We start from the raw sequence: 14824 nt of genomic DNA, 5'->3' as shown, positions 1-14824 counted from the left end.
TATCATTACTTTGGTCTTGTAATCGGATGACTGTACGGATAACCGGGTACCGTATTGTTGAGTCACTGCGCGTCCTCTGAACCTCTGACTATTAGTACAACAAGCATTGGTCCATCACCGTCACAGAAATCCAGAAATCCGCAATTCGATTATCGCATAGATATCTAATTCGAACAATTGAAACAAGTGGTGGTGACGTACTGCAGATCGGAGTCTGGCAATTCAGATCTCAGCTGATGAACTCTCCAGATGTCTTTCGTTCCTCCTGAACTTGTCTTATGTATCTTAGAACACGGGTACTACACCTCGCTACGTACCCCGAACTATACCCTCCTCAAAGCTGCTGCCTTGGTGTGCAAGACCTGGTCAGGACCTGCACAAACCCTGCTCTTTCGTTGCGCCACAAAACTCGAGCAACACAATATCCCCATATTTCGTGCAGCACTACTCTCTTCGGCGGGCCGGGGTAAAGACTTGGGTCAATGCATACGAATCCTCGAAATATCGATCGGGGAAACCTCAAATGGGGGTCCCGGATGTAGTCCAGATGACTTTGTAATCCTTCTGCAAGCTTGCCCTCAGTTGTACGAGCTCGCGCTGAGCATCATCGGAGTACACGAATTCGAGGAGGAGATACTGAAGAAGCTGAGAGATGTAGGAAGGAAACTGAAAGCGCTCACACTATTGCAGTGTGGACTCCAATCGCCCATCCTTTTCCAACTGCTCAAGATATGGAACAACATACAATTCCTCAAAATTGAAAAGGAGATCGCTGCGTGGCCATGGCGCACTGCTGCCACGCCGGTGCTACGGAGGAATACTGACGCTGAAGAGTTGGCACAACGACCTGGTGCAGAGGTCTGCTTGTATGAGCTTGCCCTGTCGAGGTTTCCAACATCAGAAGTTTTAACCTGGTTGCTTAAATCATCCGCCAACTCCCTCCGTATCCTAGAACTGCGAGATATACCAGGACCCAATCATCGAACTATTCTTTCTGTCCATGCCCCGCGACTTCGCTCCCTCCGTCTCGCGTACTACAATATCTTTTCTGCTGCTCTGCTCCGTATGTGCACTGCGCTCGAAGAGCTGGTAATTTACCATGTGCCCACACATTTTCCACTAGCCTCCGACCTCCCGCCCACTATCGAACACCTTTCTTTCAGAAATCCTAATCATATACACCGTAACACGCTCCAGCCTATCATCAATGCAGTGGACGTGCTTCCATGCCTTAAAGTCCTGACGTGCGACAAAAACGCGGAGCAGTTGGTCGGAGATTATGAGATATTGAAGGCGAAGTGCAGAGCGAAGGGTACAGAGGTTATCGTATTGGATATGCCGTTCTGGGTGGTGGGTGTCAAAATTTAAAACAATGGTCCTGTTCTGCGCTCATGTCAAAAACAGTACGAGGACCCTGTCAAGGTACACCGATTTCCTCGGACTCGTTCTGTATCGAACTTCGACGCGATGGTTTAGAGAAAAGAACTGGGGAAACTGCTGGCGCTGATTTTTTTGTGGTATACATCATGAGCTTGAGTCATTACACTATGGGCAACATACAGTCGGAACCCTGGACGAATCTAATCAGTTCTCCTGTTCATAGGAAGCGCTGTAGTGAACGCACTAGGTCCCGCGTGGCCTCCGGCTCGGATCCCTTAGTCTGAGTCTGAGTTAGATATTTACCACCACTCCCATGAATAGATCGTACGCCTTCGCACACCTTCCAAACAACTCTTACATGACGAGGCAACTTCAGCCGGCATTACCTCATCTGCATCTGGCGCTTCTTCGGCGCAGTCGTAGCACAGGCTCACGCGGTGACACTTCTTGCATTGGTCGATGTAGGAGCAAGTGATGCAGAATGGCCGGTTGCAGCGCGGACATCGGATGAAGAGGTCTGACCACTTCGCACAGGGGTCGCAAGCCCACACTCTTTCGCACAGACACATCACGCCACTGGTCGCACATTCCGGACAGATCCGAGAAGACCAACAGAATAGTTCGTTGGAGCAGGTCCGCCAGCCGGGTATCTCGCATTCCAAACAGGACTCGGGTTTGCGAGGATGAGCCCTTTCGTGAGTGAAGTAGGCAAACAAGAGCTTGACATTAGTGCTGTAGCGTCCCCATAAGAAAGGAGGGGACTCAATGCCAACGGGACGACTAGTACATAAGGACTTATCCTTTGCGCAGCACCAAAAATTGCACCCTGGACACTGTTCCAACCGCTTAGAATCCTGATGCTCAAGGCATGGGAGACATAGCACTTCCTTTGGATGCGTGATGCACCGCGCGAGCGGGGGTTCAGAAGATCCACGACAATCACGCGATTCGCACGATGCAACCTGGCAGCTGTTGCAATGGATGAGATCGGAGGCACATATAGAGCATTTCCAGAAGGCTGGTGGTAATCTGGTGTCTGTGCCACCAGGAACCTGTTGCTGTGAAACACGTTGATGATATCTCTACCGCAGTCAATTCACATCATGATAGTGTAAGAACACAAATCAATACTTACCTCCACTTGCAGCTGCTTCCATATCCTACGCGCAAAGTAACTCTCCGTCTCTGTGTCCCACTGACGAGAGCATATATCGGACCTCGCGGGGGCAAACTCATATATGTCCATGATGACTGGCGTGAGCTCGCTGGGGACGGGAGCGCAAACGTTATGCATATGGATTTGGATCTGCATATCACGGAATCGGACAAAAATGTCTGAACCCATCCATGAGGTAGCGAAAGAGAGGAAAAGGCCTGATAGGTCTGGGGGTTCCTGTGAGAATGCGTATCCGAGAACCGCGGTGTATCCTCCCAAATTGTCGACTGTGGAGAGCTCCTACATCTGATGGGTACAACATGCGAACAACAGTTTTCATGACCCGGAATACGTTCATCTGCATTGGATGGACATATTGTGTCTCGCACGGAGATATGATTGTCCAGTTAGGCATGCAGGGCAGAGGTCGAGAATCCTCAACGTAGTAGACTCCTAGTGAAGTCGGTCTACTTAGGAGGCAATACGGTAGACCGACTGACTCATTCGACGAGTAACGTGATCTTTAGCCAATGGAAAGACCTCGCTGGTGACCGCTGAGTCTATCCTTGGACAGGGGCAATGATTGAATTTGTTTAATTAATTTTTCTACTTTTTTCACGGTTATGCATACCTCGGTGGCCCACTCCTGCAACGCCGCACTGCATGCCACCGTTTTCGGGTAGAAAAAACATCTAAAAACCCTTAGCGACGGAGCCTTTCATGTTTCACTGACAATCTCAGCACACCTTTTATTTGTCTAGACATCAGTGAGATATTTCAGTTGTGTCCGTGTCAGGTACGTCCACGGATCCCCGAATACAACCTTGTGATACTTGACCAGGAAGTACTTGAACGTGCTTTTCAGAACCGGGAATTACTACTAATCCATCGGATGATGATGAACACCATCATCAACGAGAAGACATCCCAAGGCGCCTCAAGCCGAGATGTAGTCATAAACGAAAGGGGTAGATAGATTGCGAATTTTCAGGCGAGATGAGGCAAATGAATTCAGACTTCAAAGTCAAGTTACTGGTGCGGCAGCCGAGCAAGATAGATTGTCCGTCGGTAGGTGCAATAGGTGTATAGTTACAACTGAGTATGAAACGAAAAGGTTGTAATTTCAAGTACAATAAGGTAGCCATTAGTCCAGCTAAGGCTCGAGAAGAATATCAACTTCAAGACGATTGTTTCCTAGTTCTAACTTCAAAGCGTCGGCCTTTCGTTCGACAGTCGCGCGCAAACAGCCTTCGAGGGAATGGAGGCACTAAGTAGCTCGTTGACTATTTTTGAAGAGCCCCGCTCGTGGTTGTCTGACGATTATCAACTCCTTAATGCCCAATTGGACACGTGGATCGATTCCTTTGGTCCGTAGGACCATGTTATGCTCTATGGAATAATCCAAGAGCGCACTGATGCGAGCTATACAAATGGTGAACAGGAAATCAAACGCGATAACAACCAATGCTTACTGTTCAAGTAAGCAGGGAACGCCGACCTCCGGCGCCTGATCAAGACAAGCATTTTAAAAAATGCCGCTTTGTACGGCACTTGTTCCTCTGAACAAATCACGAGCAGGGTCGCGCCAATATTACTTGAATTCATAGTGGCGTTTGCAATCTTAATTACCAAGGGCATCAGTGGAAGAGCCTGCTAGAATTGAAATCATATTTACCTCCGTAAGAGAGATGATCTGCACGGAAATATTATCGTCAGTTGACTATAAGAGATGAGTAATAACAGAGACAGTACCTTACGGCCGTAGTGGCGAATTTGCCGGTCTTCCGCATCACTAAACTTCATGATCTCAATCATAGCTTCCAGAAAACGGTCCAGAGACTCGAGACGAGTAGCCAGTCTTCTAAAGACTCCCCAACGATAGAGATTAGGGACGTTGTTGGGCATAAGGATTGACAGTAGAAGATAGGTGAATATATGGAGAGATGCAAAGTGATGGAGAGAAGAGAGACACTGCCAACACGAAATATATAGTGCTCGGATGCCTGGGTCCACATATTTGAGAAGGGCTTGCCACAGGCCATGTAAGTACATCAAAAGAACAAATATAAATATCACCACATAGCTGCGGTGGATTCCGTGGACTCTGCCAGTGGAATGTCTTTGTGGCATCATTGTCCTTCGTTCTGGCACATTTACTTCACTCCAGAGTCTGAGCACCATAAGTCACAGTTCCGAAAATGGGAAACACAAAATGTGGAAAGTGTGGATGGCGAGATATTGATTGCGAGCCATAAGATGCGTAAACCAGAGATGTAATAAAGATCCACCTGTTTGAAGGGGCTCCAAGAATTTACCACGTTCGAAAGCGTGGCTTGGATGCGGGTGTAGGTGGGTACGATCGATTTGAAAGTGTGTCAGACAACGACCTCATGAGTTCATAGTACTTCCACCAGTTCCGGAGAATTAGGGAAATTTGCTTCATCGTCGCGCTCGCGCTGCCCTGTTGGTACGCCTTCGCAACATATGGCTCCACGAACCGCACTTCATCTGTCGTAACTCTTCACTGTATCCTCGTCCTTAAGCATTATACTTGATATCGAAAGGAAAGATCGCTGTGTTGCATTCGGACCTCGTCAGAAGACCTTTCGTAAGAAAATAAGAGAAGGAAATGCGAAGTTGGTTGGGTTACTGCAAGTATTCATGTACCACCAAGTATTTCGATAAAAAATGTCTTAACGGAGCATACATCAAGAAACTCAGCGGTACAACATGCTTGGCGTGAGGAATGTTCCATCAGCCGCACTGCGGTAGCCTGCGAAATGCTTCTGTGCTTATCAGCGATAACAGTGAGTCAACGCTAAGAACGTGGCACATACGAGTTTACATCTCAACTCGAGGCCGTAGGTGACGCTGCCGTCTGCTGCTCCTTGTGCTTCGAAGTTGATAGATATTGTTCGTAGTTCGTAAGGCCTGCAACCGTCACTGAGCATTGAGTAGTTCGATACGGGAGGACTGAATGTCAATGCGTTACAGGTTATGGTGGGACGAAGTAAACTGGGCGCACCATGCACCATGGTCAAGTGACAAGGAACCTGTTTTCAAAAGTCTCGCGCAAAATTGTACATCTGTTGTCTTATCTTAGATTACATTTAATTGATTCTGTCTTTCAGAAGCATGCGAGCCATTTCTTACCAGCGTTGCGTCCGACCTTTTTGCCATGATCTCCTGTAAGAGACGTCCAAGCGCGTTCTGTCTTTTTTTCTCCGTAGATTACAGGAAGGTGGACGCCAAAGATCCCAAACAGCGTCTTCTTGCAACGTGGTGACACGCGTTGATGCCCATTGCGGTTTCTCTTGGGCATTTCTCATCACCGGACGGAAGGCGACGAGCGCCCGCGCATTTATGCCAGTTGAACGTTCCAACTCCTGCGTGATAGCGACAGACTCCCTGTGGTTGCGGGAGCGGTCGTCGAGATATAGAGTCCAATCCGCTTGGCTGTAGAGAGCAATTTTAGGAGCGAGGAACTCCTGAACGGTCCATCATTGCATGTTCCAAATGCTGTTTGCGAGCGCGCCAGATTTTGACGAAGGAGGAACATCAACATCTGATAGGTAGACGACGGTGAGCGCTGAGTAGTGATACTAGATGAACATGGAGTTGACTGATTCTTGGAGTTCGATGATGTTATACTAGTCGATGCAGCACGTATCGCTCCACGCCCAGCGATACCTTGCGTCGCGAGCGACTTTGCAGAACTTCTGCAACTTCACAACGGATCCAAGTCGTATATGTCCCTGCCTTGAATGTCATGCAGCAGCGGTGGAGCAGGGCCAGCGGCCTAAGCCCAGAGCAAGGCAGACAAGCTGAGATGATGATGGATGCTAGCTAAGAACATGGTGAAACCTAGTCTACATGCTGACTAAGCTGTGGAAAGGGCCGATAGGACCCTTGGTGCGTAGCTCCTGCCCTTGGGACCCCTGGTCCAGCGGCTCCTTGGTTTCCCACCTGTGGGATAACATGACCCAATTGAAGTACTTCGCGACCGCTTCTTTGATGGGCTCCGCTCGGAGGGGCCCATACATTACTGATGGAAACAAAAGCTCTTTGTACTCTGTACTCTCCGTGAAGCCGTTGATCTGTGCATTTCGATCACATATATTCCCAGTGATGGTGTTGATTAGACGAAGTGGAGCGTTTTCCAGTTGAGCGTGAATGGTTCGTCGAATAGTATCTTCTACTTCAGATGGACTGACGTATTGCTGGCGTAGCTCTGCGAAGAATGTAAGTCATCTTCAAGTCGGCGCTCGAGTTGTTTGGGGCTTACGTCGTATCCGCGAGCCGAATGCATTGTCCAACTTGAAGAGCATTATTTTGAAGGCCTCGAACGCATCATCATGTGTTGTGCTCCATGAAGAGCTGCATGGTTCAGTTCGTACCAGAGATAAGACGAAGGGTCGAGTTCAATGACCTACGAACATCATCACAAATATTAAAACAACGACGGATATCGTCCTCACCTTGTTTGCGTCCTCAGGGCCTCCGAGACGAGCCTCGCGAGGCGTGAAGGTGAATTCCTCTTTCATGGACAGACTATCACATAAAAGGGAAGTTTCGGCACAACGAGTGGACCTAGTTAATTTAAGATAGACCTCCGAGGATCTATATGCAGGTTTCGAACCAACTCCAAGGGAAACAGATTTTGACTCTGTTGTGGTAACCACTCGGCTTGGACCAGTTATATGGACATCCGAGGAAATCGTCCATGAGTCAATGTTAAGGTATGTTCTGATGTAAAAAAAGCTTGTCGTTGGGCAGGTTTTGAACCTGCGCAGTCCAAGAGAAATAGCTTTTTGATTATGTTGTGGTAACCACTTAGCTAAGACCAGTTAGATGTGACATGAGTGAATGTCATGAGGTGTTCCGAGAGAGAGAAACACTTGTCGGCAGGTTTCGAACCTGCGCAATCCAAGAGAACCAGATTTCGATTCTGTTGTGGTAATGATTCAGTTTGGCCAGGATGCGGGATGAACGTTAACCTCCAACGAACTGTTCCGGATGAATGAATGTCAAGGTCCCGGTGCCGAGACATTTATCGGCAGTAGGCAGGTTTTGAATCCGCACCACCCAAGATTTCTGGTGCCAGTCGGGTATAACTACTTAAGATAGACCTTGAAGGATCCATCAATGAGCAAATGTTCAAGGCGTAATAAAAAGAAAAAGATTGCTGAGCAGGTTTCAAACCTGCAACAGATTTTTCCATGTCCTGTCACGGCTTACTTACCACTTGGTTAAGACTGGTCAAGATGGACGTCTGTAGTACGAGTCGAAGAACGCCATGCATTGACAGTAGAATCACATAGGATCGGCAGTCATTGCCAACGCAAAATGGAATACAAGACTAGTTCCATGGACACAAAACATGCCAGGAACAAGCGAGTCGGGGTCTGGCGCTGGCGCAGTTATGTCACGGTCGCTAATAGCTACACAAGTGAGGCCATTAGTGGGTGCTATGAAAGCAGAGTGAATATTGAGATGCAGACCTCACAGAATAGATATTTAGGCGCACCGATGTTGCATTCCTTAATCAAGCTTGGAAAATCGTGTAACGTCCGGTGGCCGCGTCGCGCTCGAGGTTCCGGGTCGTGTTCTCGGCAAGCGCAGCAAGGTCCTGCATCCAGATCGCAGGGGTGTGAATGTCACCTCGTAAGATTGCGGTCTCTTGATAGTCCGACGTGATATAGACACGCAGGACTGGTGTGGACTATGACGTGACTTGACTGCCATCTCTGCGTTTTATACTGTGACTCATGAGCGCTCTGAAGGAGACATAGGGGAAAGGTGACATACCCAACATCGTTGAAGTAGAGTGCGGGCGCGGGGATCAAGTCTCCTTTGTTCATAAAGCTTGGAGGTGGACAATACGCTCACGGACCTTCTATTTCATATCACATCGTGTCGCATTCGCAACCTTGATAATCGGTGACTGTGTAATCTGGTTCACACAAACAAAGACAGCATGTCGTTATTACGGTCTGCATAACTAGCTTGGGGGCAGGGGTGGCCGATGATCTTAGGCTGTGCGGTAGAGAGCTATTGCTGCGGCGGACACGATCATAGCGGGCCAATTTCATACTTGGTCACAACTCAACTGCAGATGGTATTGAGTCGAAAACAGTTTTGTACATGGGCGTGTATCTGATACTCACATGTCAGTACTGGGAGACTGGATGCCAACGGTCCACGGTCTCTTTCAGGCAATCGAAAGTACAATTACAGAGCTCCAAGGTTGTGGTGCCTCTTGACGTGGATCCATGACAATGGCAACTTGAGCTGGCGAGGCACCTGGGTTTGCTGGCATTTGACTCACGCTCGGGTTGATCAGTGTACCATGGCCTCGTATAACTCCAATGCGAACAATTCTGGGAGGGACGGTGATTCAAGAGAGTAAAATTTGTTTCTCGTGACGTAGTAGAGAGCTTTTTTAACTTACGAATGGTGGATGGCCAAGGTTGGATAAGTCGAGCTGAGATCTTCCCTCGCAGGTCCATCATCCTCTGAAGCAGTCTCGGACTTTTCAGCCTCTGACTCAGAGAAATCTGATTCATCCTCTTCGTTGGTGCTGTGCTTCGATTTCGGTTTATCCCCCTCCTCTTGACTTATCTCCATCTCCTGGAGCTTCATTTTTGTGTTCCGATTTTTTTCCTTCTAGCATCGACAACTTCTGTTTGAAAATTCAGAGGTGTGGGAGCATGCGGTGATAGGAGACGAGCTCGTCGGCAGCATCATGTGAAGTCACGTGATTCCACTGAGATGGTTTAACTTTTCCTTTCCTAGTAATGGCAAAGCCTACTCGGGCGATGGGCAATAGCGGGCAGTCAGAAGAGAAGGTAGTTTTGTTCGAGAGGGGTTGACGTTGCTGCTGGCAATCAATGAACTACTCCGCTCCCCGGCAGCGATAGGGCGGACGCCTCTGCGGCGGATCGCGGTCAATTCCACCGTCTGAGATCTCCTTTCATATACATACAACACCACAGGCTGAGGAAACCGCGTTCCCTCCAGGTTTCCAAAAAAAAATCGAACATTTGTTTTGACGTCAATCAATATTTATCTATTATCTATTGAAAAATTGGTCATGGCAAGGGTGTCCGCCAAGCCTGCGGCTCGACGAAACTTTCCACGGGGTCAACTTCCCAGAAAGAGGTGCTTTCCCGAGAATGGTTGGAACAGAGTGAATAGACAAAGCAGTCTGTTCTAGATGTTCGTACGACAGATAGAGGTACAGGATAAATCCATCGTCGAGCGAGCAAGATGATGATATGAATATTTATACAAGGTAAATGAAAGAATCACATGAAGTGTCCGTCTTGTGTAAGGAGAGAAAACATAACAGGAAGTAAGCATCGAGCTTACACTTCGACTTCACCATGCCAGCCACGCAATGAAAGACTATAAAAGTGTGAATTCAATTTCCAGTACGGTCGTGTAACTCAAAACATACCTTCGGGTATTTCCTCACAATAGCTTTGCGAGTTTCGTCCATGAGCAAGATCCCCAAAGCAAAGGTAAATGGAAGACCCCAGAACATCCCAGGAATAGGGGTCGTGCCAAACACCCGCTGGAAGACAGCTCCATAGAGGTTCACGATGCAGATCAATATTGTGCCCGTGATGCCGACAAGCACCAGAAGGTTGCGACGCGGGCCCCATAGAGGATTTGAATGCAGTATCGATACTCGGCGGTTACAAACTGCTAGAAGAGTCCCGCACTGTCCGATGGTCACCGTCACATAGCTAGTGGCCATTAGAATCAGCATTGCAAAAGGAAAGAATGATGACACACTAAATGCCTTGACCGACATTGACGAACTGGGTTAGCTGACTGAGGGTGTAACCTTGCCAGCCATCTTCCCATCGGTTGAAAGTCAAGATAACCTTATAGAAACTGAGGCCCTGCTGGTTCATGTATAAGAACCACATCGCCATCGCGCAGGGCCACAACATCAGTCCATAGAACTGGGCAAGTATACATGAGCACGTTTGGATCACCCACGTCATGAAACGTACCAGGAAGATATGGAAGAAAAAGCGCCAATCCGTAAGCCTATCGGTCCTAGTGTTGCGTGGTTTGCGCTGCATCAAGTCTACAACAGGAAATGAACACTGGAAAACTCCTGAATACGTGAACACCCACCCCACTCAGGCTTCTCATACATTAACGAGATAGACATTATAACATCGTTGGTGATGGAATAGCAGGTTTGTTGATACGGGTTCAGGGGTATCTGCATACCTAGTAATACGTTTACGAGGATCGCCATGAATTGCGCATAACTTCCACCCTGCAATACCATGAGTATCAAACCCGCCGAGATTATACCGCTTCCGCAAATCGACTCACAGGCATGAGATACAATGTAACTTTCTTCAGGTTATCAAAGACCAGTCGACCCAACTCTATCGCGACAGGGATGGAAGCAAAGTCATTCTTCAATAAGATCAAGGCGGCTTGAGAGTGATGGTATTAGTGTCATCGAAAGACCGTCAGGAAATCTATACCAGCTTCCTTGGCCACATCACTGCCACTACCCATCGCAACACCAATATCGGCGGCTTTGAGTGCTGGCGCATCATTAACACCATCTCCGGTGACTGCGACTGTATTGTCTCCGCGAGCTTTGATCTCCTCTACAATTCGCATTTTCTGGTCAGGGGTAGTGCGCACAAATACGATCTCTGTGTAGGCCCCAACGATGACATTCCAATCAAACGAGGTGAGAGATGCGACGTCTTCCCCTGTAAGTACCAGGGAGCGGATAGGATCATTATCAGATGGCTTGTAAAGATAATAATCTTTCGGCGAAGTCTTCTCAGATGCAGCAGCTCGGACATCCTGGATGGTGTCGACAACATGCTGGGTAATGATACCGACCTGAAAGGGGGGTTAATAGGGATTTTATGGCAGCGGAAAAGAAAGAAAAACTACCTGGCGTGCAATGGCCAGAGCAGTGAGCTTAAAATCACCAGTGACCATAAAGACTCGAACTCCAGCTTGTCGAATGAGAGAAATCGACGCCGATACATCCGGGCGAGGAGGATCGCAAATTCCAATTAGACCAACCAAAGTCAAATCGCACATCTCCATGTACATGAGATCTTCCACGTCGTTCGGTGGAAGTCCAGTGTTGATTTCTTCTATGGATTTCCTACATCTATTACCTCGGCACCGATATCAGATGTTATGGTGCTAAGTTAAAAGTGCTCATACCCACAGCACGAGTACTCGTTGGCCTCGGCTTGACCAATCCTCTTGAATCATGGCGAACGTCTGCCTCGCCTTACTTGTTAACTTGACGACCGTCCCATCACTCTGTAGCACACTGCCACAAGAAGGGAACAAAACATCAGGAGCTCCCTTGACGAACATCCATGTCGATTCTACGTTCTTTTCAGCAGTGCTGACCCTGGAGACCACGGAAAGCATCCATTTGTTGTTGGCATTGAAAGGGATCTCAAACTTCTTGTGATAGTCTTGCTGAAGAGTACTGGCATTCACACCAAGCTCCGGTATTGAAAGGACCTCGGAGAAACGTAAAAGAGCAGTATCAGTCGGATCGCCCTTGATTGTACGATCCTGCACAGGAAGGTGGTTAGTCGTTGCGTCGAATTGCGCGCCGTTGCAAATCCTCGCGATCTGATGGAGCGCCTTGAACGCAGAAAAATACGGCAGGGTCTGATGCCTTCGTAACCCTCTCGTTAATTTCCTCGACACCAAATACGTCATCGAGGAAGGCAATATTCTCTACCATCTACAGGTCCATCAGCAAGCTGGTAACAAGAGCAGATGTATCGTTCATCTTACCATCTTTCCCGCAGTCAACGTGCCCGTCTTGTCAGAACATAGCACAGACATGCATCCTAATGTCTCGATGGTCGCCAGATTTTTGACCAGCACCTGACGTTTAGCCATGCGACGGGCAATAACGGTTAACGAGAGTGCCACGCAAATCGGGAGGCCCTGCAAATTGTCAACTAAGAAGGGAATACGAACTTTCACTGCTGGCCACCTACTTGGGGAACGAAAGCAGTCAAGCAGCCAATTGAATTCACGATGGCAGAAGACGGGGTGTCATACCCAGGATACGATGTCCGTAACCAAACGCCATATAGAAGAAGCGACAAGCAGAAGAAAAAGAGTGCGATCCATGAAACGATCTTGGTGAAAAAACCACATTTCTCGTTGGATAGTGGTAAGCTTGAACTTTGTTTCTCCCGACATCTTGACAAGGCGTCCCATGACAGTCCTATCTCCTGTGGCAAACACGACTCCATGGCAAGTACCTTGTACGACAAAAGTGGAAGTCAGTGCGAGGTTACGAGTCTCCAGAGCATTGTCGGATGTTGCATCAAGAGCTCCCGGTACCATTTCGCTGCATTTAAACTTCAGCCAGATTCGAGCACATAAGACAAGGAACAGACCTTTCACCCGTCAGGAGAGAGCGATCAAAGCGAAGGTCGGACGATGCCTGCACGACACGCATGTCGGCTGGGACACGGTCGCCAGCGTTGAGCACGGCAACATCACCAACTACAATGTCAGTAGCCTTGATTATTTGCTGGTTTCCATCCCTAATGACCGCAGTCTCATGTGCAATTAGAGATTTAATCGACTTCATGATTCTGTTCGCGTTCCAATCGACCAAAGCATAGAATGCAGCAGAAATGACGATAACGATGATCTGTAGTTGATGAGAAGGGGAAAAGTGAGCATCAGAGTTGAAAGTCACGAACCATCAGCACAGCAATACCAAGAGTGAAAGGTACAGGAGGGCCGAGTGGTTCATAGGAGAGCTAACGTGTATATTAGAAAAGTCGCAATGGCAGGTGAACAACGGCACTCACGATAGTCAAGATGAACGAGATCCACATGAGAAAATTGAAACCACCGAAAATATAATTAAAGGTTTTCTTCCAGTAGACGGTAGGTGGAGGGCTAATGATATTCTTGCCATCACGCTCCCTGCGACAGACAGCGGCAAGCTCCAAACCGACTGTGGGATGGGTGGAATACCGGGAATACACTTCGTCGATACTCAGTAGATGGGCATCTATGTTTCCAACTGCGTCCGCTGGGTCTGGCGGGGATTTGGAGGTCGTCTGTTTCTCATCGACGCGACCCGATAATGTATGGTATCTGTTCGTTGTTAGGTCAGCGATATACAGCGCGGGAGGTAGATATGCAAATATAATACAAACACGATTTGAATGCCATAACCTTTCTCAGACTTGGGCTCAGGAGCTGAGGATGTCGTGTCTGACATCGTGCTTGAAGATCTTTGCTTCCTCTTGCTATTTATTATATACTATCCTCAAGGCAATCCATCGACTGTGCCTTGCCAGACCCAAGAGTTTTGTGACCGTTTTTGCCATTCCGAATGATGCACTGTGATACACCGAGAAAAACCCATCACACGGGCGTTGTCAGTGATCTAACGTCGAAGATCTAAATCGTTAGCAGCGGCCAATCCCCGACCCGGCTGGAACTTTTTTACCTACCGGCCTTCTGGCTGCATTCAACCATCGTTAATTCAGACAAACCCATCAAATGAAGCACAACTCGTGAACAAAAGAAGCAGGAGCGATAATGTAGACATGCGATGATAAGACACGAGAAGCAGAAGCGATGATGAGACTCACCAGTGCAAAAATTGCGGGATGATAGTGGGGTAATAAAGTGCGTCATAATAATCAGTGTAATCGCATATATTGTGAACAGTACAAAGGCCTCATCCAACACTCGAGGGAAGGCGTCTTTACTACACCGACAAGAGCCTGAGTCAAAGGAACGGTGAGACAAGTGAAGTCAAAAGGAGGAGACATGTCCAGGTTCTTTTGACAGGAGTCAGGGCTCCTTACTCCTGTCGAAAGAACCCTCTTACCAAGGTACCGGAAAACGGAGCCTGGGGAAGAGAACATTCAAAAAAAATGAAAGTTTGTTTTTGTTTGCTTTTGATTTGACTATTGGAGAATTTGGAATACGCCGGATTTGAATTTGATTGCCAGCACACGGTGGTTTGTTACTCTTAAGCAAGTTCATCTTCAAGATCAGCCAATGGCTAAATGCACTAGTGACCTAACAGTGTCTGTCCGTTTGGGCACCGTCATGCTGAGGCTGGCCAAGTCATTGATGCTGTGGGAAAACACAAGTGAAGTGGATAGCGGAACCACTAATAGCTGATTGAGGGTTCATGTCGTGGCGTCACGTATCGTGCGCGAGTCACCGGTGTAAGCTGGAGAATTCTCTTCTTCATTCAGTGTTTTAAGGACTCCA

General features: G+C 48.0%; 5 protein-coding genes across 5 annotated transcripts; 1 reads left to right on the top strand and 4 right to left on the bottom strand.

The window, feature by feature from the left end:
- The first annotated feature begins 52 nt into the window (after positions 1-52).
- Positions 53-1716, top strand: DFJ58DRAFT_796482 (uncharacterized protein). Its single transcript, XM_041390585.1, has 3 exons — positions 53-197; positions 250-1350; positions 1405-1716. The coding sequence occupies exons 2-3, from the start codon at positions 250-252 to the stop codon at positions 1474-1476; spliced, it is 1173 nt and encodes a 390-aa protein (XP_041242054.1). The 5' UTR covers positions 53-197; the 3' UTR covers positions 1477-1716.
- A 1973-nt stretch (positions 1717-3689) lies between these two features.
- Positions 3690-4441, bottom strand: DFJ58DRAFT_842952 (uncharacterized protein; the record flags this gene model as incomplete). Its single annotated transcript, XM_041392895.1, has 5 exons — positions 3690-3784; positions 3821-3958; positions 4009-4186; positions 4212-4229; positions 4289-4441. 5 exons carry the CDS (start codon positions 4439-4441, stop codon positions 3690-3692), a joined length of 582 nt encoding a protein of 193 aa, XP_041242053.1.
- Positions 4442-6353: 1912 nt separating this feature from the next.
- On the bottom strand, positions 6354-6613 carry DFJ58DRAFT_796464 (uncharacterized protein). Its single transcript, XM_041390584.1, has one exon. The coding sequence runs from the start codon at positions 6577-6579 to the stop codon at positions 6406-6408; it is 174 nt and encodes a 57-aa protein (XP_041242052.1). The 5' UTR covers positions 6580-6613; the 3' UTR covers positions 6354-6405.
- On the bottom strand, positions 6591-6893 carry DFJ58DRAFT_796463 (uncharacterized protein; the record flags this gene model as incomplete). The annotated part of the gene is made up of 2 exons (XM_041390583.1): positions 6822-6893; positions 6591-6767 (listed from the first exon to the last, which is right to left on the bottom strand). Coding segments are annotated over exons 1-2 (164 nt in total), but the record flags the coding sequence as incomplete, so codon positions are not given.
- Positions 6894-9915: 3022 nt separating this feature from the next.
- DFJ58DRAFT_796452 (uncharacterized protein) lies at positions 9916-13890 on the bottom strand (the record flags this gene model as incomplete). The annotated part of the gene is given in 17 exon segments (XM_041390582.1): positions 9916-9943; positions 9996-10287; positions 10337-10509; positions 10561-10637; positions 10688-10835; positions 10895-11001; positions 11053-11425; positions 11480-11705; positions 11766-12199; positions 12219-12302; positions 12356-12511; positions 12565-12729; positions 12779-12923; positions 12973-13232; positions 13285-13344; positions 13396-13687; positions 13750-13890. 17 exon segments carry the CDS (start codon positions 13812-13814, stop codon positions 9917-9919), a joined length of 3084 nt encoding a protein of 1027 aa, XP_041242050.1. The 5' UTR covers positions 13815-13890.
- Between the last annotated feature and the right edge of the window lie 934 nt (positions 13891-14824).

This window comes from Suillus subalutaceus (assembly GCF_016647625.1).
Source record: "Suillus subalutaceus strain FC151 chromosome Unknown DFJ58scaffold_80, whole genome shotgun sequence".
Taxonomy (NCBI): Eukaryota; Fungi; Basidiomycota; class Agaricomycetes; order Boletales; family Suillaceae; genus Suillus; species Suillus subalutaceus.
The sequence above is the reverse complement of the archived record's forward strand: the minus strand, read 5'-3'. Positions and strand labels throughout refer to the sequence as shown.

What these genes read in the sequence shown, in the direction of transcription:
- DFJ58DRAFT_796482 (XM_041390585.1), top strand. Translation starts at nt 250, where the DNA reads ATGTCTTTCGTTCCTCCTGAACTTGTCTTATGTATCTTAGAACACGGG. An exon ending in TGGATATGCCGTTCTGGGTG is followed by an intron (nt 1,351 to 1,404) that starts GTGGGTGTCAAA and finishes TGTCAAAAACAG; the next exon opens with TACGAGGACCCTGTCAAGGT.
- DFJ58DRAFT_796464 (XM_041390584.1), bottom strand. Translation starts at nt 6,579, where the DNA reads ATGTATGGGCCCCTCCGAGCGGAGCCCATCAAAGAAGCGGTCGCGAAG.